General features: G+C 35.8%; 1 protein-coding gene across 2 annotated transcripts in view; it reads right to left on the bottom strand.

The window, feature by feature from the left end:
- UBR1 (ubiquitin protein ligase E3 component n-recognin 1) overlaps positions 1-22,369 on the bottom strand; it is a 153,215-nt gene that overhangs the window by 99,294 nt on the left and 31,552 nt on the right. The window contains exons 4-10 of one of the 2 annotated variants that reach the window (XM_040226813.1): positions 16,371-16,481; positions 12,390-12,520; positions 9,588-9,726; positions 8,550-8,612; positions 8,194-8,317; positions 7,804-7,911; positions 7,073-7,161 (exon numbers count right to left, since the gene is read on the bottom strand). In XM_040226813.1, coding sequence (XP_040082747.1) covers positions 7,073-7,161; positions 7,804-7,911; positions 8,194-8,317; positions 8,550-8,612; positions 9,588-9,726; positions 12,390-12,520; positions 16,371-16,481 — 765 coding nt within the window. Of the gene's footprint in view, positions 1-7,072; positions 7,162-7,803; positions 7,912-8,193; positions 8,318-8,549; positions 8,613-9,587; positions 9,727-12,389; positions 12,521-14,046; positions 14,176-16,370; positions 16,482-22,369 lie in introns of those variants that run through there. The other variant, XM_040226814.1, reaches the window with a different exon arrangement.

Genomic DNA, 22,369 nt, shown 5'->3' with positions numbered 1-22,369 from the left:
CCTGGAGCCTGAGCAGTGTGGACTCAGGAAGTACATGCTTCCATGAGCTGGGGCAAACTCAGTGTGGTACATACACTGCGAGCACTCCTCACACATGCCAGCAATATTTGTTTGCAGTGTCCCTCCCTCCCCACAACACAACTGAACAAGTAAGCCTAAATAAGTACTTGTGTCAGGGCAGCAATTAGACACTGAAGAGACTTGCAAACAGAGGAAGCCAAAATAAAGAAGAAGGAACAGCTCTGGAAGTGACAGGTGCAACAGATTAAAATCCTGTAGTTAACATTGACTAAGCACTGGAGGGGCCTATAGACCTTGAGAACAAGTACAAGCTGGAACAAGGAACTATCTGAAACTAAACTGACCCCACACTGCCTACAACAGCTTCAGAGAAATTACTAGATGTATTTTTACTATTATCACTTTTTCATTTTTTTAAACTTTAACCTCTTTATTACTCCTTTAATTTTCATTTTTATAACCTATTATTACATTGCAGAAAAAAAGACCCTATTTTTAAAGCAAATTTCATATATATATTTTATAATTTTTGTGATTGATTTTGTTTTGTATTTTCAATATTGTTTTTTTTGAAAGTCTAACCTCTACTCTAGATTTTTAATATCTGCTTTTTGGTATTTGTTATCAATTTTGTACCTTTAAGAATCTAATCTTCAGTATCCATTTTCACTCAGGGGTGTGATTACTGGCTTGATTGCTCTCTCCCCTTTTGAATCTCCCTTTCTTCCCCCAGGTCTTCTCTATCTCCTCCCTCCCTGCTCTCTTCTCGACTTAACTCTGTGAATCTCTTGGGATATTCTGGGCTGTGGAGAACACTTAGGGAACTGATTACTGGCTAGACTGGTCTCTCCCCTTTTGACTGCCCCTCTTCTCCTCTTGGTCACCTCTATCTCCCTCCTCCCTCTTCTCTTCTCTATGTAACTGTGAATCTCTCTGGGTGTCCCCTGCTGTGGAGAATTGCTTTACCATTAACCTAGATATTTTCTCATCTGTGCTGTATGGATGGAGAAGTCTTGAGGCTACTGTAAGAGAAGGACAGAAAGCCAGAGGCAGGTGGCTTAGCTCTAAAACTTGAAAACATCAGAGAACTCCTGATTCCAGGGAACATTAATAGACAAGAGCTCACTCAAAAGCCTCCATACCTACACTGAAACCAAGCTTCACCCAAGGGACAAGTTCCAGGGCAAACATACCACGCTAATTCTCCAGCAAAGTAGGAACACAACCCTGAACATTAAAAGACAAGCTGTCCAAAGCCATGCCAAACTCATAGACACCCCAAAACTCACTACTTGACACTTCACTGCACTCCAGAGAGAAGAGATACAGCTCCATCCACCAGAACACAGATGCAAGCTTCCCTAACCAGGAAACCTTGACAAGCCACTAGTCCAACCCCACCCACAGGAAGCAGGCTCCACAATAAAGAGGAAACACAAACTTCCAGCCTACAGAAAGGGCACCCCAAACATAGCAATAGAAACAAAATGAAAAGACAGAGAATTATTCAGCAGGTAGAGGAACATGATAAATGCTCACTAAACCAAACAAAAGAGGAGGAGATATGGAGTCAACCTGAAAAAGAATTCAGAATAATGATAATACAGCTGATCCAAAATCTTGAAAACAAAATGGAGTTACAGATAAATAGACTAGAGACAAGGATTGAGAAGATGCAAGAAATGTTTAACAAGGACCTAGAAGAAATAAAGAAGAGTCAATCAATAATGAATAATGCAATAAATGAGATCAAAAACACTCTGGAGAACCAACAGTAGAATAACTGAGGCAGAAGATAGGATAAGTAAGGTGGAAGACAGAATGGGGGAAATAAATGAAGCAGAGAGGAAAAAAGAAAAAAAGAATAGAAAGAAATGGAGACAACCTCAGAGACCTCTGGGACAATGTTAAACACCCCGACATTCGAATCACAGGTGTCCCAGAAGAACAAGACAAAAAGATAGGGCATGAGAAAATATCTGAGGAGATAATAGTTGAAAACTTCCCTAAAATGGGGAAGGAAATAGACACCCAAGTCCAAGAAACCCAGAGAGTCGCAAACAGGATAAACCCAAGGAAAAACACCCCAAGACACATATTAATCAAACTAATGAAGAGCAAATGTCAAAAGCAGCAAGGGAAAAGCAATAAATAACACACAAAGGGATCCCCATAAGGATAACAGCTGATCCTTCAACAGAAACTCTTCAGGCCAGGAGGGAAAGGCAGGACATACTTACAGTGCTGAAAGAGAAAAACCTACAACCCAGATTACTATAACCAGCAAGGATCTCATTCAAATATGAAGGAGAAATCAAAAGCTTTACAGACAAGCAAAAGCTGGGAGAATTTAGCACCACCAAACCAGCTCATCAACAAATGCTATAGGATCTTCTCTAGAAAGGAAACACAGGAAAGGTTTATAAACTCAAACCCAAAACAACAAAGTAAATGGCAACGGGATCATACCTATCAATAATTACCTTAAATGTAAATGGGTTGAATGCCCCAACCAAAAGACAGACTGGCTGGATGGATACAAAAATAAGATCCCTATATATGCTGTCTACAAGAGACCCACCTCAAGCCAAGGGACACATACAGATTGAAAGTAAAGAGCTGGCAAAAGATATTTCATGCAAATGTAGACCAAAAGAAAGCAGGAATAACAATACTCATATCAGATAAAATAGACTTTGAAATAAAGACTATGAAAAGGGACAAAGAAGGACATTACATAATGATCAAAGGATCAAGAAGAAGATATAATAATTATAAATATAAATGCACCCAACATAGGAGCACATCAATACATAAGGCAAATGCTAACAAGTATGAAAGGGGAAATTAACAGTCACACAATAATAGTGAGAGATTTTAATACCCTACTCACACCTATGGATAGATCAACCAAACAGAAAATTAGTGAGGAAACACAAACTTTTAATGATACAATGAACTGGTTAGACCTAATTGATATCTATAGGACATTTCACCCCAAAACAATGACTTTCACCATTTTCTCAAGTGCACATGGAACATTCTGCAGGACAGAACACATCCTGGGCCATAAATCTAGCCTTGGTAAATTCAAGAAAATGGAAATCATTTCAAGCATCTTTTCTAATCACAATGCAGTAAGATTAGATTTCAACTACAGGGAAAAAGCTATTAAAATACAACATATGGAGGCTAAACAACATGCTTCTGAATAATCAACAAATCACGGAAGAAAAAGGAAATCAAAATATGCATAGAAATGAATGAAAATGAAAACACAACAACCCAAAACCTATGAGATTCAGTAAAAGCAGTGCTAAGGGGAAGGTTCATAGCAAGAGAAGCTAACCGCCAGAAAACAAGAGAAAAAATAAATAAATAATGTCACTTTACACCTAAAGCAACTAGGAAAAGAAGAAACGAAGAACCCCAGGGTTAGTAGAAGGAAAGAAATCATAAAAATTAGAGCAGAAATAAATGAAAAAGAAACAATAGAGACTACAGTAAAAAAAACAAAACTAAAAGCTGGTTCTTTGAGAAGATAAATAAAATAAAATAGACAAACCATTACCCAGACTCAAGAAAAAAAAGAGAGAAGAATCAAACCAACAAAATTAGAAATGAAAATGAAGAAATCACAACAGACAACATAGAAATACAAAGGATCATAAGAGACTACTATCAGCAACTATACGCCAATAAAATGGACAACTTGGAAGAAACAGATGAATTCTTAGAAAAGTATAACCTTCCAAAACTGAACCAGGAAGAAACAGAAAATCTTAACAGATCTATCACAAGCATTGAAATTGAAACTGTAATAAAAAATCTTCCAACAAACAAAAGTCCAGGACCAGATGGCTTCACAGCTGAATTCTACCAAAAATTTAGAGAAGAGCTAACACCTATCCTACTCAAACTCTTTCAGAAAACTGCAGCGGAAGGTAAATTTCCAAACTCATTCTATGAGGCCACCATCACCCTAATACCAAAACCAAAGATGCCACAAAAAAAGAAAACTATATGCCAATCTCATGATAAACATAGATGCAAAAGTTCTCAACAAAATTCTAGCAAACAGAATCCAGCAACCTATTAAAAAGATCATACATCATGACCAAGTGGGCTTTATTCCAAGGATGCAAGGATTCTTCAATATTTGCAAATCAATCAATGTCATATAACACATGAACAAATTGAAAGATAAAAACCGTATGATTATCTCAATAGATGCAGAGAAAGCCTTTGACAAAATTAAACACCCATTTATGATAAAAACTCTTCAGAAAGCAGGCACAGAAGGAATATACCTCAATATAATAAAAGCCATATATGATAAACCCACAGCAAACATTACCCTTAATGGTGAAAAACTGAAAGCATTTCCCCTAAAATCAGGAACAAGACAAGGGTGCCCACTCTCACCACTACTATTCAATATAGTTTTGGAAGTTTTAGCCACAGCAATCAGAGAAGATAAAGAAATAAAAGGAACCCAAATTGGAAAAGAAGAAGTAAAACTCTCACTGTTTGTAGATGGCATGATCCTCTACATAGAAAACTCTAAAGACACCACCAGAAAATTACTAGAGCTAATCAATGAATATAGTAAAGTTGCAGGATATAAAATTAATACACAGAAATCCCTTGCATTCCTATACACTAACAATGAGAAAAGAGAAAGAGAAATTAAGAAAACAATCCCATTCAACATAGCAAAAAAAAAAAAGAATAAAATACTTAGGAATAAATCTACCTAAAGAAACAAAAGACCTATATATAGAAAACTATAAAACACTGATGAAAGAAATCAAAGATGACACAAATAGATGGGAGAAATATACCATGTTCATGGATCGGAAGAATAAATATAGTGAAAATGAGTATACTACCTAAAGCAATCTACAGAATCAATGCAACCCCGATCAAGCTACCAACAGTATTTTTCAGAGAACTAAAACAAATAATTTCACAATTTGTATGGAAATACAAAAAGCCTTGAATACCAAAGCAATCTGGAGAAAGAAGAATAGAAGTGGAGGAATCAACCTGCCTGACCTCAGACTATACTACAAAGCTATAGTCATCAAGAAGACAGTATTGGTATTGGCACAAAGACAGAAATACAGATCATTGGAACAAAATAGAAAGCCCAGAGATAAATCCATGCACCTGTAGACACCTTATCTTTGACAAAGGAGGCAAAAATATACAACGGAGAAAAGACAATCTCTTTAACAAGTGGTGCTGGAAAAACTGCTCAACTACCCGTGAAAGAATGAAACTAGAACACCTTATAACACCATACACAGAAATAAACTCAAAATGGATTAAAGATCTAAATGTAAGACCAGAAACTATAAAACTCATAGAGGAAAACATAGGCAAAACACTATCTGACATAAATCACAGCAAAATCCTCTATGACTCACCTCCCAGAGTAATGGAAACAAAAGCAAAAATAAACAAATGGGACCTAATTAAAATTAAATGCTTTTTTGCACAACAAAGGAAACTATAAGCAAGGTGAAAAGACAGCCTTCAGAATGGGAGAAAATAATAGAAACGAAGCAACTAATAAAGAATTATCTCAAAAATATACAAGCAGCTCAATTCCAGAAAAATAAACGACCCTATCAAAAAATGGGCCAAAGAACTAAACAGACATTTCTCCAAAGAAGACATACAGATGGCTAACAAACACATGAAAAGATGCTCAACATCACTCATGATCAGAGAAATGCAAATAAAAATCACAATGAGGTACCAGCTCTCGCCAGTCAGAATGGCTGCTATCAAAAAAGTCTACAAACAATAAATGCTGGAGAGGGTGTGGAGAAAAGGGAACACTCTTACACTGTTGGTAGGAATGCAAACTAGTACAGCCACTATGGAGAACATTGTGGAGATTCCTTAAAAAACTGGAAGTAGAACTGCCATACGACCCAGCAATCCCACTGCTGGGCATACACACCAAGGAAACCAGAATTGAAAGAGACACGTGTACCCCAATGTTCACTGCAGCACTGTTAACAACAGCTAGGACATGGAGGCAACCTAGATGTCCATTGGCAGAGGAATGGATAAGAAAGTTGTGGTACATATACACAATGGAGTATTACTCAGCTATTAAAAAGAACACATTTGAATCTTTTCTAATGATATGGATGAAACTGGAGTCTATTATACAGAGTGAAGTCAGAAAGAAAAAGACCAATGAAGTATATTAACACATATATATGGAATTTAGAAAGACAGTAATGATGACCCTATACGCGAGACAACAAAAGATATAGAGATGTAAAGCACAGACTTTTGGACTCTGTGGGAGAAGGTGAGCGTGGGATGATTTGAGAGAATAGCACTGAAACATGTATGTTACCATACATGAAACAGATGACCAGTCTAAGTTCGATGCATGAAACAGGGCACTCAAAGCCGGTGCACTGGGACAACCCAGAGGGATGGGATGAGGAGGGAAGTGGGAGGGGGCTTTGGGATGGGGGACACATGTACACCTGTGACTGATTCATGTCAATGTATGGCGAAAACCACTATAATATTGTAAAGCAAATCCTCCAATTAAAATAAAATTTTTTAAAAAGCTATAAATTTGTACATTCTTAAAAAAAAAAAAATTTGTACATTCTAGTCTCAGATAGTTAAGTATAACTCTTACCCGTCAAATTTCTGCCTCCTTTTATCGTGTATATATATCTGTTCCTTCTCCCTGCTCTTCTTTCAACTAGTCACTGCTCTTGTTACAATTTTAACTAACAGACAAATGATTAGAAAAGATAAATGTACTCATAATTGTGACATCTTCCTATTGCTTTGTCCAAGCAAATTCCAGGTCATTTTCCAACTATCTCCTCTTAGATTACTGTTTTCATACTACCAAATGTGAAGTTAAATGATGAACTTTTTGAAAAACAAATAAGCTGTAAAATTAAATTCCTGCTCTGTAATTATCCCCTTTGCTTTCGTTATTTCACTTACAAAATGGTTTTCTATTTTCATTTGTTGACATCTATTTATAAAGAGCAATTACCTTCACAAATTCCATAGCAAAGAATTTTTTGTATTCCATCTCCATAAAAAAACTGCTGAAGATCAACTCGTGAAGGATCTTACGGGCACCTATAAATCATTTTGGGGAGAAGTGGGAGAAGCATTGCCAAGGCAAAGAAAACATTTTAGCTATTAGTAGTGGCAGAACACTATAAAAATATTTCACATGCTAATAAGACTTTAAGGACTCAAATAGTAGTGGCACTTATTATGTTAATATTTAAGAGCTAGAATTTAAAATACATACATGTAATGCCTTTTCCCTTATTTTCTGTACCCCTCTCACTGTTGTACCTTACTTCATCCTACTTCGCCCAACCTTTCTCCACTTCTTTTCATTCTGTCTCATTAAAAACTACCCTACGTTCCTTCCCTTCTCCATCCCCTTTAGCCTTTCTCTAACTTTTTACTTTTGGGTCTTCGTTTAGATTTTAAAAATGAAAATTAACATGGCTTTTATAATGGCATTACTACATGAATACATACATACTCTTTTTTACTGGTTCTGACTAAATGAAAAGGCACTACAATTAAAAGGCAATCTCCCTGGGTTTTAACACAGACGAATACATATTGACTGGTTAATCTCACCCTGAAAATATAATATCTTATCAAGTTAATATATTTAATAAATAAAAGAGATCACAACTCCACTACAGCTGTAATATTCCTTTGCTTCAAAGCAAGAAGCGTAAGTAAAGATCTACCTACCTTTATAAAGCTTTGCATCCCAAAGCATTAACCTGCTTATGAGACAGGGATTCTCAGAGCCAGGTTCTTCTCTAAGGCAAGCTTGGCAAAAGATCTGTCTGAAGTCACCTACAAACAAAAGAAGTTACATAGTTTTTATTCTTGAAGTATTTCTCCCAAAAATACATTTCCTATAAGAACATATGAAAAAACTAACAGTAAATCCTCTCATACTTGATGTCAAGAATAATTCTGTCAACATCAAAGAATCAACAGCCAACAAAACATTATTCATAGCATTTAAAACAAACAACAATCATTTTACTTTATACTCAACAACATTTTAAAATCTGTGGCTATTTAAAAAAACAATATTTTATGAAAAATAAGAAAAACAGGCTATATGCTTACTTGAGTAGCTCATAATTTTATTCATCCAGGACCCCAGACGCAAAGCAAATTTCTGATGAGCCATAACCTCAGAGTGTAATACTTCTACATGAAGTGGATGTTGAGAGACATTTTCTGAATGACTCTACAAATGAAAGGAATATTAGAACAAACTAGTTTTTAAATTTTTGTTTTAAAAATTATCTATTCCTCAAAAAACCAATCATATAATGTTACATTTTTAAATCTCTGGGTCTAAATGCTCCAAACTTATGTTTACTTAGGATGTCAAACCACTTCAACAATGTAACTGTTTTACTTGGGCTCTTGTACATTCCTCTTAACATTTTCCTTTTGACCCTAATTCAGAAAATTACCTTTATATCTTCCTTTGCTTCCTGGCAAGCAGCGAAAGCACCTGCTTTAACAGCCCGACGGCCCTAATTATAGACAAACAAGAGAATTAAGTAGTAGATTGACAATCCCAATCAATAAGTAATATAAAACCCAAAGACCCAACAAGCTCTTAATTATTAATCATTTTTGACCACCTAAAAGTCCTAAGATTGATAACACCTATAAGATAAACAGAAATGTTTAGCATTAGCTACCTTCATGCAGCTTCAGAACTTTCAATGCCACTAGTAGAGAATTTCTATACTTTAGGGTCTCAGATTTCTTGCTGCACAAGAATGTCATTATTTACTTATTGTAGTGTACTCTATTAGATAACAATAAGTTAGGTTTAATAAACTACTATTATTAATATATGCCTTAGATACTTTTCATGAGTGAAACTGAAATTCTTTAACATGTGTTACATAGCACACATGTAGTCCACTAGTGGGTTAGAGGTGGATACTTAATTCTCAAGTCCTAGAATCACAGCACCAGTAAGTAGTGTCGTGATGCTTCTTCCACTGTCTTACACTCCTCTTGAGGGTAGGAATTAGGTTAATATTTCTTCTGCCTGTCTGAAGAACACATTTTGCTTTGGATGGGTGTTAAATAAAAGCTGAGCCATGTTATCAACATTATTCTATAAATAGTTTTAATAAATACTGTTAAGCTAACCAACTTTTCAGGATTCATGTATTTAGTCATTTATTCAATAATTTACAGAAACAGAACTAAGGTTGAGCTGACATTCTTAACTGCTCTTTGCCAAATATATTCAGTAACTTTCTGTTTATAGACTAAAAAAGGAAAATAATAGTCATCTAAAACTGTAATATACACACACAGAAAAACCAAGTTTCAACCAATTTACTTGGGCTATAAGGAATAAATGAAGAGCATGGTTGTACCTAACACACTATTAAAGCACTTGGCAAGGGCTACAGAGCTACTTGGCAACACCCAATTTCCAGGAAGCTGATGAAGACAGTATAATAATTCAAATGAAACTCATGAACCTCTTTGTCTATGGCGGTGGTGTGCAACTGGGCCTCTGCAAGCTCACAGTCAAGAGCTCTTTGTAGACTGTATATAACATGGTCATATGAATGGTGTTCATCATTGAAAAGGACACAGTAGTATCTATCATTTTTCTCCCTGTTTAAAACAAAAAGATATATATTCAGACACTGTAACAAATAAGCAAAGGAAAACATGAAAACCTGGCTAAAATAAAAAATGCCCTGTGATGAGTAGCACCATGTAGTTTCCTATGTATGAGAAAAGTGAAAGTGAAGTCGTGTTGGACTCTTTGCGACCCCATGGATTGCAGCCTAAGAGGCTCCTCCATCCATGGGATTTTCCAGGCAAGAATACTAGAGTGGGCTGCCATTTCCTTCTCCAAAGTACCACTCTAATACTAGTATAGGAGATGATTTTAAGTGCTACAGTGCCATAAAACTTTAAAACTCTGATAGAAGTATCAATTTTTCATGTTTATCCCCGAATTTTTCTTACTTCCAGAAGTAAAATGTTATTCTCATTAAAGGGCAGTATGTCTTTAATACTATTCATAACTCTTGCTAATCTCCCACTCTAACAAAGGGAGACAAGCCTCAGGCTCAGAACTTTCAAGCAGGGAATGACAAATAGTCAAGATTTCACTAACATTTAGTTTTTATTTATTTTTGTTTCTATGTTCTATTTATTTTAAGTAATACTGGTTTTACAGTACATTTAAGTTTTTTTTTTAAGGTGTATAGATTTTAAGTGCCAGCACTACCATTTGACTGCAAAACCTTAGACAAATCACTTAAGCATTTAATCTTGCTGAGATGATGGTATCTTTTACATCTCTAAGAAGAGATGTATAATATCTCCATTTGAGTGTGAGGACCTTATAAAATACATGAAAATGGTTGTGAGCTACAGTTACACAAATGTCAGAAATTACTACCAGTTTTAAACAGTTTATAATAATCATCCACTAAATAGTCAATTGATCCTCATAACTCTAAGAGGAAGCTTTTCTGAAGCCTCTTGTAGCTTAGGAAATAAGAGACTCAAAAAGACTTCTCTTTCGTCCCAAAGCTAAGAAACAATGAGAATTAGAAATCAGATCTGTGAATCTGAAATACCATGCTGTCTACATACATGACCACATTCAAGCAACCCACCCTTTTTAGACAGGCAGACCACTCGAATTACGCTTACCAACACAAAATTTCTTAAAGCATTTAACTGATGCTATCAATGTATCTGAAATTAAAACTTTTTTGGACATAATTCTGATGACCCTTATTTTTCCAAGCAGTTTACGGTCCCATAAAAGTCAAAATGATACATTTAATGTCTTTTTTAAAAAATTTATTTATTTTAATTGGAGGCTAATTACTTTACAATATTGTATTGGTTTTGCCATACATCAACATGAATCCACAACGGGTGTACACATGTTCCCAATCCTGAACCCCGCTCCCACCTCCCTCCCCATACCATCCCTCTGGGTCATCCCAGTGCACCAGCCCCAAGCATCCTGTATCCTGCATTGAACCTAGACTGGTGATTTGTTTCTTATATGATATTATACAGTTTTAATGCCATTCTCCCATATCATCCCATCCTCTCCCTCTCCCACAGAGTCTAAAAGACTGTTCTATACATCTGTGTCTTTTTTGCTGTCTTGCATACAGGGTTATCATTACCATCTTTCTAAATTCCATATATATGAGTTAGTATACTGTATTGGTGTTTTTCTTTCTGGCTTACTTCACTCTGTATAATAGGCTCCAGTTTCATCCACCTCATTAGAACTGATTCAAATGTATTCTTTTTAATGGCTGAGTAATACTCCATTGTGTATATGTACGACAGCTTTCTTATCTATTCATCTGCTGATGGACATCTAGGTTGTTTCCATGTCCTGGCTATTATAAACAGTGCTGCAATGAACACTGCAGTATATGTGTCTCTTTCAATTCTGGTTCCGTCAGTGTGTATGCCCAGAAGTGGGATTGCTGGGTCATAAGGTAGTTCTATCATTTAATGTCTTTAAAAATTGAAATTCTTAAGTCTTTCTCCTAAAATAATATAAATAAACTTAGTAGACTCAAAAAACTATATTTAGATTTGTGAAACTCCTAATATTACACAGGTAGAAAAATTCCCACAAGGCCCAAACTGTATTTCATATCAGGTCTTGAATTCTCTTTCGCCTTTTGTAAATTAAGAACCAATATTGCTGTCACTAAAAGACTTATGGTTGTTAGAAATTGCTGGGTTTTAGCTAAAAACAAAAACAAAAAACCTCTTAAATTCCTGCATGTGAAATAATCCTAGATCCCAAAGCACAGGACAAAGAGTTATCTCCTTATTCTGACCATCACAATTTTTGATCAAGAAAAGTGCTAAAGATCTGGACTAAAGGGAAACACTGTTCTGAAGTCCCCACCTTAGTTCACGAACCTCTCAGGGAACCTGGAAGTTGGTCCAGGCCAGGATCAAACTGGGCAATTTACTTCCTTGCTGGGATGAATGGCTGCTAAGTCCTTGTAAATCATTTACAACAATACCCCCCAAATGTTTTTTCTTAAAAATCAGAAGCTCCTAATTAAGCCCCTCTTTTGCCTTAACTTCTGTATGATGTCTTAGCAGAGCATCTCATATAAATGGACATTTTGGAAAAACTGTCTATATAAAATTTTCACAATGATAGTTATAAGTTAAAGCAGTAGATGAAAACAGAAGACATTTTTCAAATACTCATTCTGCAATATAAATAACCATCATGAAAACATCCCCCTTTAAAAAGAATCCCCCACCTTTTCTGGAGTTCAGGAGGCAGTTCTTTTTCTTCTTCCCATATAGTCATTTCTACAATGTATTTTATCACTGAAGGGAATATTTTCCTGGCTTGAGCAATTACCTCTTCATTCAACGGACAGCGTAAGTTCTGCAAGAAAGTACAGAAAAACATATTCTCAATGTTGTATATAAGTAAGTGGATGAGAATGATAATGTTATTAATTTATAAGAACAATATTAATGAGTTCATTTACACCATCCTCCAGAATGAATTTAACTTCAGCCCAAGAGGTTGCTGATCACATTGTTTAGCTGAATTCCTTGTGGCCAAGTTGGTGCTACAGATGACAGAAAGCAAAGGCAAAATCATAGAAGCCTCCCTTATGACGCTCTTCCTTATGAATGTTCTCTGCCTGAGTAAACTAATCATATCAGAGAACAACGAGTTATAGGGTTTGGTTTTTCCCTATAGTTTACAAAAAAATTTCTCATTTAATTTATTCCAGCCAATCCTTACATCTACTCTGTTAAGGCAGAAAATTTATGGCATTTAAGAACTAAAGATTCCATCTAAGGACTTCCTGGGTGTCCAATGGTTAAGGATCTGCCTGCCAATGCAGGGGACATGGGTTTGATCCCTAGTATGGGAAGATTCCACATGTCTTGAGGCAACTAAACCCATGTGCCACAACTATGGAACCCCATGTGCTCTAGAGCCCACACACAGCAACAAGAGAAGCCACCACAAGAATCCCGTGCACTGCAACTAGAGAGTTGTCCCTGCTTGCCACAACTAGAGAACACCTGCTTGTAGCGACAAAGACCCAGCACAGTCAAATATAAATAAATATTAAAAATATATATTTTTAAAAAGATCCCATTCAACATCAAAGAGCATCTAAACAGATATAAAAAGCAATACTAACATCTGAGTCTTTTGACTTTCATGGAAAAAAAATGTTCATTTCATTAAAGAATATCACTTCCTTAATAGGTTTGTTCAAACCAATTAGCTAAAAAAAAAAAAAAAAGGCATTTAACTGTTCTGCATCATAAACCATTAGTGAAATGCAAGTCAAAACCATAGTGAGATGCCTCTTCATAACTGCTAAGGTGACTATTATCAAAAAGGCAGATAACAAGTGTTGGCCAGAATGTGGAGAAACCTGAATCCTATACACTGCTGATGGAAATCTAAGATGGTACAATTTGGAAAAGTCTGAGAGAAGCTCAAAATGTTACGTATAGTGACCTTATGATCCACCAGTTCCACTCTGAGATATATATCCAAGAAAAATGAAAACATATATCCACACAAAAAACTTGTACACAAATGCTCATAGCAGCATTACTCATAATAGCCAAAAAGTGGAAACAGCCTAGATTTCCATAGACTAATGAATGGATAAATAAAATGATGCATAATCCATACAAAGGAATATTATTTGCCCCAAAAAATAAACTACATGCTAAAAAAGTACTAAAGTATACTCTTTAAATGGGTGAGTTTTTTAACACAGTATGCAAATTACAACTCAATACATTGTTTAAACAAAGCAGTAAGCAGGAAAACAAATATAGTAGCTCTTTAATAAGACACACACATGTACACACACATATAAAGATCCAATAGAAATTCAGTAGAAGGCTTTAATATTCAATTTTTTAACCTACCTGCTATACACCATACTAATGAACTGTATTTTATTCTGTGGTGACCAAAACATTAATCTATACATTTACTCTTCTGCACCTATTCTTCCTCACTCCCCAATGCTTTATTATTTTCATTTCTACCATCTCTTCAATATGTCACCTTTTCTCTGGAGATTTTACTCAGAAGCTTTTGCTAGAAAGAGAGAAAAAGAGTGCCAAAGGTACTAAAAGCAACATTAATCCACTATGTGCCTATTTCTTATCTTCTTTAGCTTTAGAAATATTTCCTTTCAATTCTTAATCAAAGTAGTCTGAAATGAAAAGTTAGAAGAATCTACTTATTACTTCCATACTATATCAGAAGCTAAGTTCTTCAGAAGAGTTCTGGTAAGTAGAGAAGAAACTTTTAAATAAATCATTATAGCTTAGAAAATAAGAAGGTCCATTAGAGGGAACAACAGAGTGATAATCAAAATTGATTTTTAAAAAACCTTAATAATAAACCCAGAAATGTACTACAGAACTAGAAAGAAATTTCCTTAAACATACTTTTAGAGATATTGCCAAATGCTGGACTATAGGCTGATTGGTATTGACCAGGTCTAATTACACTTGGTAAATCCCTATTATGGCTGGCACAATGCCACACACCTGGCAGAGTATGGATTTCACATTCACCAAAGCAGAGATGAAACAAAGGTGAAGCACAGAGGACTCTTGGGGGGCAACTGATTAGTTATATGCTAGCTCTAAGTATGCTCTCACATTCAGATCATGAATCTGTTCCTGAGTATACAGATTTGCTGACATAACAAGCCTGAATGATTTATTTCTTTTTGAATCTAATTATAAATCCAAAGAAATCCAAGAAGACCAGGTTAGTTCAGGACTCAATTCAGTGTTCTGAGGCCATATGACTCGGGAAAACCACAGACTGGAACCCCATGAGGTAGGAAGGAGGCTAGTTTTGCAAACTTGATGAGCACTTAGGTTGATTCAGTATCTTGGCTACTATAAATAATGCTGCATAAACATAAGGGTGCATGTATCTTTTCAAATTAAATGAATTTTGTACTTCTTTTTTCTTGATTTTATCTTTGGATTGTTCGTTACTAATGTAAAAAATACAAGTAATTTTTGTATCTCATATCCTGCAATTGTTCTGAACTTGTTTATTAGTTCTAACAATGTTTTAATGGATTCCTTCAGATTTTCTAAACAGACAATCACGTCATCTGCAAACAGAGTTTTACTTCTTCCTTTCCAATTTGGGTGCTTTTTATTTCCTTTTTTTTTTGTCTAACTGCCACAGCTGGAATGTCCATTACACTAATGAATGGGTACTCACTGTGGCAAAGCAGAATATGCCTTACTCCCCATCTTAGGGGGAAAGTATCCAAAAGTATCCTAAAATTGAGTTTTAGGTTCTTTTGACACAAATCCATCCTCACCAGCCTACTTCACCTACTCCCTAACTCATATCTGGAATCAGGTATTTTTACAACAAGCCCTGGTTTCTTTTAGTGGAAAATGGTACTTAAGAGATCAAAATACAGACCCTAGGAATATTCAGTGTTATAGAGTTATCAGGAACAGTTTAGAGAATACAAAAACTATTTATTCCTTAAGTTCTAAAAAGGATTCTTCTGTGAAACCATTTGAGCATGGTATTTTTTAGGAAGTACTTTCTTGTGACACCTTTTAAAATTTCTTCAATGGTTATTAACTGTTAAAGTTTTTTCTGTTTTTGAATAAATTATGACTATACTGTTGGATAAAAGAATATTTTCAAATGTCTTTGCACAGAGTCACTTTTATAATCCTCCTGTATCTGTGGTTCTATGGTCATTTTCCCATTCTCCTTTTTAATTGTCACTATCTGGGCTTACTCATAGTTTTTTTCTTGATTAGGAGGTATAGTGGATAATATGTTCGTTGATTTTTTTTTTCCTTTAAGAATAGCAATTATGGAATTTATGTGTCAGTTCTACTGTTTTCTAATTCATTATATTCTCCTATTTCATAATAACTACTTCCATTCACTCTTTTAGGATAATATATTGTTTATTCTTATTTATCAAATTGACTGCTTAACAAACAAGTATTCTGAGTTCATCTTTTCAGTGTAAATTCACTCCTTTAGAGAAATATGGAATCAAACTTTTATCAATTTATCAAATCTTTAAATCCTCTAGAATCAAATACAACTCCTTACATTTAAATATTAGAACACAAAAATCAGGATTCTCGATGGACTTCAGCTTAACCCATACAAATAACATTTATTTCTATTTAATTTCATCAAGCTTAAAATAACAATTAGAAAATAGTAATATTCTTACCTCTTTTGTGGTACCTGCTCTTCCAGGTTCATGACTTATACAAAAAGGACCAGTTTTCCATGCTTCTGTGTCCCCACAGTCACAAAATCCTCCTCCAGTAGAAGTATGCATCTGACAAATGAAAAATGTGTGTCTTAATTTCAAAACATTTACAAAGCAAAGAAGAATGATAAAGAGAACTCAAATAATACCTGTTTCCTGCTATTTCAACCTTGATTGCCTTAAATGTTATAGATAAATATCAAAAAATATTTTGATAACAAAAAAAATTCTCAATACTTAATCACAACAAAAATGGACCTTCAAAATTGATACATTTTTGAAACATACTCAGTTTTTAAACAGTTTTTAAAACAGATTGTGTCATGTGCAAAAAAAGAAAAGAAAAAGAAAAAAATCTATATGACACCCAGAATGCTTGAGTAGATCTTACGATTAAACAGACTTTTAAATCATTACAATGATACTAGCATAAGTACTTAAGAAATGTATATTTTCATCTATATTAATAATCTACAGCAACTAAAACTTATTACAACATTTTTTTCTTTGAGGGTTCCTGTAAAAAAAATTATCTAAAACATAGTAGCTTAGATAGAGAAGGATGACAATGACCTGAATTTGAATCTTCCCCAAATCTGCCCCCTCCAAGTCATACAACTAACAAGGAGAACAAATAAAGCCACACATGACCCATGTCTGCAGGATTACTGGGAGTCAAAAAAATAAATACCACAACCTTCAAATGACTTCTTTTATCAGTTTCTGTTGCCTATCACTTCAAGCATGTGGATACAAGACAATAGGAGAGGGAAGCTAAAGAGACTCCATTAAAGAGAACAGAGAGGTATAAAGGACTTAAATCAAGCACAGACAAAATCACATCCCAGAAGAGAAAGCTCAATGTTAAGGAACAAATACCGAACACAGATTGGGGCTTGGTGGTTCACAGGGAAAGAGACTGAAAGTAGCAGGACCAGAATGGCCACCTCTGAGAAGCATTCCTTTTGGAGGAAAATCAAATACACTTAAAAAGGGGGTAACCCCTTATAGAATGTGACAGTAAATGAAAGAAAGAAGAAAGCTTAAGAATCCTATAGAAACAAGAGAGGAACAAGACATGCCAAACCCTTCCCTCACTTCACCACCATCATCAATATCATCTATAAAAGAAATTACACAGAAGAGGGTAAAACTGACAGAAGAGAGCACTTGTGAACACTATTCATGAAATGAAATAGAAAAAAGTACACCATATCCATATGACACTGTTGCAAAAAAAAAAAAAAGCCCCAAAATAAGAGCCAAAACTCAATTAGGAAGCTGGAAGAAAATATAATGCTCTAAACTGAATTACCCATCCTCGAACAAGCATTAAAAACCCTTAATCAGATTAAGACACCTTTAACCATAAACACAAAAATTAAAAACAGAAATGGACAAAAAAGAAGAAATAAATGAGACCTGAATGAACTCAGGGGGAAAAACAGAAGAAAATGATATATCAGAAGTAAATAGCATTGAAACAAAGCAGGGAAATAAGGGAAACAAAGTAAGATGAAGCAAAGAAATACAGAGTCAGAGGAAAAATGGTTGAAATAGAACATAGGCCTAAGAAAGGTAGATGAGCTTAACTGGAATCACGAAAGAAAAATCAAAACAATGGAACAGGGATAACAATCTAAGAAAACTTCTTGAAAACAAAAGGCCTTAATCTACGCAGTGAAAGGGCCATGAGTGACTGAGAAAAAAGTATGATCAACTCCAAAACATAATCTCCTAAAACTATTAGACTTTAAAGATAAAAGCCCTGAGGTCTGGGGCAAAAAGAAGAAATAACATAATCACAAGAAAATTAGACTGGCACCAGACTTCTCAATAATAATACTTGAAACAAGACAACAGCAGAGCAGCATTTCAAGAAAAGAAACAGTAAACCAAGGATATTATCTACAGCTAAGCTATAAAAATACAATTTTAAACATGTCAGAACTAAAGGAACACTACACATGACCTTCCAGAGGGATCTGCCTGAGCAGTGATCAGCAACCTTTCTGTATTCGAACCCGGGTCTCCCCCATTGGAGGCAGATGCTTTAACCTGTGAGCCACCAGGGAAGCGTATAAAGGAACAGACAGTAAATAGTTTAGGCTTTGCAGGCCATGGAATCTCTTTTGAATTACTCAGTTCTACTTTTGTAGTGAAGCAGCAGCCACAGACAATAAATAAATGAATAAACATAGCTATGTTCCAATGAGAATTCATAGACACTAAAATTTTAAATTTCATATAACTTTCATTTATCATGAAATATTATTGAGAGTCCCTTAGACTGCAAGGAGATCAAACCAGTCAATCCTAAAGGAAATCAGTCCTGGATACTCATTGGAAGGACTGATGCTAAAGCTAAAACTCCAATACTTTGGCCACCTGATGTGAAGAACTGACTCACTGGAAAAGACCCTGACGCTGGGAAAGATTAAAGGCAGGAGGAGAAGGGGACGACAGAGGATGAGATGGTTGGATGGCATCACCAACTTGATGGACATGAGCTTGAGAAAGCTCCAGGAGTTGGTGACGGAAAGGGAAGCCTGGCGTGCCGCAGTCTATGGGGTCGCAAAGAGTCGGACACAACTGAGCGACTGAACTGAGAACTGATTATTCTTCTTATTCTTTTTCACAATATAAAAACCAGCTTAGGGGCTTCCCTGGCAGTCCAGAGTTAAGACTCTGCACTTCCATTTCAGGGGGCACGGATCGATCCTTGGTTGGGGAACTGAGATCCCACATGGCTTGTGGTGTGGCCAAAAGAAAAAAAAAAAAAGAATAAAAACCAAACTTAGCTTGCAGGCCATATACAAAAATAGATGGTGAACTGCATTGGACCCACAAACTGTAATTTACTGAACCCTAGAGGATGAGTCTCAGCTGACCAAGCAGTGACTGGGGAAACTTCAGAGAAAGGATAGTTGATAAATATTTTATGTATGTAATTGTAGTGCTAAGAACAAATCAAAGGGCTTTCCAATTCCCTAAGTGGGAAAGAATCCTCCTGAAATGCATGAGACATGGGTTCAATCCCTGGGTCAGGAAGATCCCCTGGAGAAGGGAATGGCAACCCACTCCAGTACTCTTGCCTGGAAAATCCCATGGACAGAGGAAGCTGGAAGGCTACAGTCCATGGGGTTGAAAAAGAGCTGGACATGACTTAGCAAATGAAAAACAACTAAGAACAAATCAATCATGTTGACGTTTGGGAGAAATCAACACAATACTGTTAAGCAATTATCTTTCAATTATAAATAAATAAATTTTTTGAAAAAGGACAAACCAAAGGTGTTGAAAGATACAACCTTACAATCAGAAAGACAACTAAAACAATGGGAAAAGGGAAAGAGAAAGCATTAGATTATCAGCTACTAAGTAGGTAATAGGAAGAAAGCAAAGACACCATTAAAACTGACAAACTAGACAATAAAAAGTTAAGTAAGGGAGTAAAAAGGAACTAAAGGCACTATAAAAATTATTACTACAAATGTTGCTACTAGAACAAAGGTAACAAAAGAAATCAGAATATACAAATCAATTTTATATACTGAGGAATGCTAAACTCATACATAATTACTAAAAATGTAGTTTCAAATCAAAGTAAATGTATAAACTTTAGTATAGGGAATGCCATGGAAGCAAGACATAAACTATAGAAGCATTAAAAAAAATTCTGGCAAACATAACTACATATAAATTAAAATGTCATTAAGGCAAATGACAGCATAAATCAAGTTTAAAAGACAGAATATAGATTTCATACACTTAATTTATGATCCAGCAATATCATTCTGAGGTTACCAAGAGAAATGAAAACAAATGCCCATACATAGGCTTGTATTTGAATGTTCATGGTAGCTTTATTTAAAAGCTAGAAATAAGTCAAGTATTCATCAAATGATGAACAGGTACTATACTGTGGCATTTCCATACAATGGTATACTACCAGGCAATAAAAAGGAACAAATTGCTGATAATGAGAAGCACTCAAAGGCATTATACTAAGTGAAAATAAACAGACAGGAAACACTACACAGAATATGATTTCACTTATATGACATTCTGAAAGGCCAAAACTATAGGGACAGAAAACAGATCAGTGAATGCCAGGACCTAGGGGTATGTGAGCAAGAGGACTGCCTGCAAAACGGCACTAGAGAACTTTTGGAAATGATATATCTTGATTATTGTGGGGGTTTGTTGTTGTTCAGTCACTAAGTCGTGTCCAACTCTGCAACTCCATGGACTGTGTGAGCATGCCAGACTTCCCTGTCTTTCACTATCTCCCAGAGTTCACCCAAGTCGATGTCCGTTGAATCAGTGATGCCCTCCAACCATCTCATCCTCTGTTGCCCCCTTCTTCTCCTGCCCTCAGTCTTTCCCAGCATCAGGGTCTTTTCTAATGGGTCGGTTCTTTGCATCAAGTGGCCAAAGTACTGGAGCTTCAGCATCACTCCTTCCAACAAATATTCAGGGTTGTATTCTTTTAGGATTGGTTGGTTTGACCTTCCTGCTGTCCAAGGGACGAGAGTCTTCTCCAGCACCACAGTTCAAAAGCATCAATTCTTCAGCACTCAGCCTTCTTCACAGTCCAACTCTCACATCTGTACATGACTACTGGAAAAACCATAGCTTTCACTATATGGGCTGGACCTTGTCAGCAAAGTGATGTCTCTGCTTTTTAATACACTGTCTAGGTTTGTCATAGCTTTTCTTCCAAGGAGCCAAGTGTCTTTTAATTTCATGGCTGCAGTCACAGTCCACAGTGACTTTGGAGCCCAAGAAAATAAAATCTGACACTGTTTCCACTTTTTTCCCATCTATTTGCCATGAAGTGATGGGACCAGATGCCATCATTCTTAGTTTTTTGAATGCTAAGCTTTAAGCCAGTTTTTTCACTCTTCTCTTTCACCCTCATCAAGAGGCTCTTTAGTTCCTTTTCACTTTCTGCCATTTAGAGTGGTATCATCTGCACATCTGAGGTTACTGATATTTCTCCTGGCAATCTTGATTCCAGTTTGTGATTTATCCAGCCCTGCATTTTGCATGACATACTCTACATATATTAAATAAGCTGGGTGACAATATACAACCTTGACATACTCCTTTCCCAATTCTGAACCAATCAACTGTTCCAGGTCCAGTTCTAACTGTTGTTTCTTGAGCTCTATACAGGTTTCTCCGGAGGCAGGTAAGGTAGTCTGGTATTCCCATCTCTTTAAGAATTTTCCAGTTTGTTGTAATCTACGCAGTCAAAGGTTTTAGCATAGTCAATGAAGCAGATGTTTTTCTGTTATTCCCTTGCTTTTTCTGTGATCCAACAGATGTTGGCAATTTGATCTGTTTGTCCATTGCCTTTTCTAAATCCAGATTGTACATCTGTAAATTATAGGTTCACGTACTGTTGAAGCCTAGATGGAAAGATTTTGAGCATTACCTTGCTAGCATGTGAAATGAGTGCAATTATGCAGTAGTTTGAACATTCTTTGGCATTGGCCTTCTTTGGGACTGTGATGAAAACTGACCTTTTCTAGTCCTGTGGCCACTGCTGAGTTTTCCAAATTTGCTGACATACTGAGTGCTGTACTTTAATAGCATTGTAGGCTTTCCTGGTTGCTCAGATGGTAAAGAATCTGCCTGTGATGCAGGAGACCTGGTTTCGATCCCTGGATTGGGAAGATCCTCTGGAGAAGGAAATGGCTACCCACTCCAGTATTCTTTCCTGGAGAATTCCATGGACAGAGGAGCCTGGCAGGCTACAATCCATGGGGTCACAAAGAGTCGGACACAACTGAGCAACTAACACTTTCACACTGTGGTGGTTACTGAACTGTATGTGTCTATGAAAACTCATGGAACTGTACACTTAGAAAGGTAGATTTTATTGTATATCAATTATATCTTTAAAAATCTAACTTAAAATGAAAAATTATTAAAGATAATCATATTAA

Source organism: Oryx dammah, unplaced genomic scaffold (assembly GCF_014754425.2).
Source record: "Oryx dammah isolate SB20612 unplaced genomic scaffold, SCBI_Odam_1.1 HiC_scaffold_26, whole genome shotgun sequence".
In the NCBI taxonomy this organism is placed as follows: domain Eukaryota; kingdom Metazoa; phylum Chordata; class Mammalia; order Artiodactyla; family Bovidae; genus Oryx; species Oryx dammah.
This window is presented reverse-complemented; position numbering and strand designations above follow the sequence as displayed.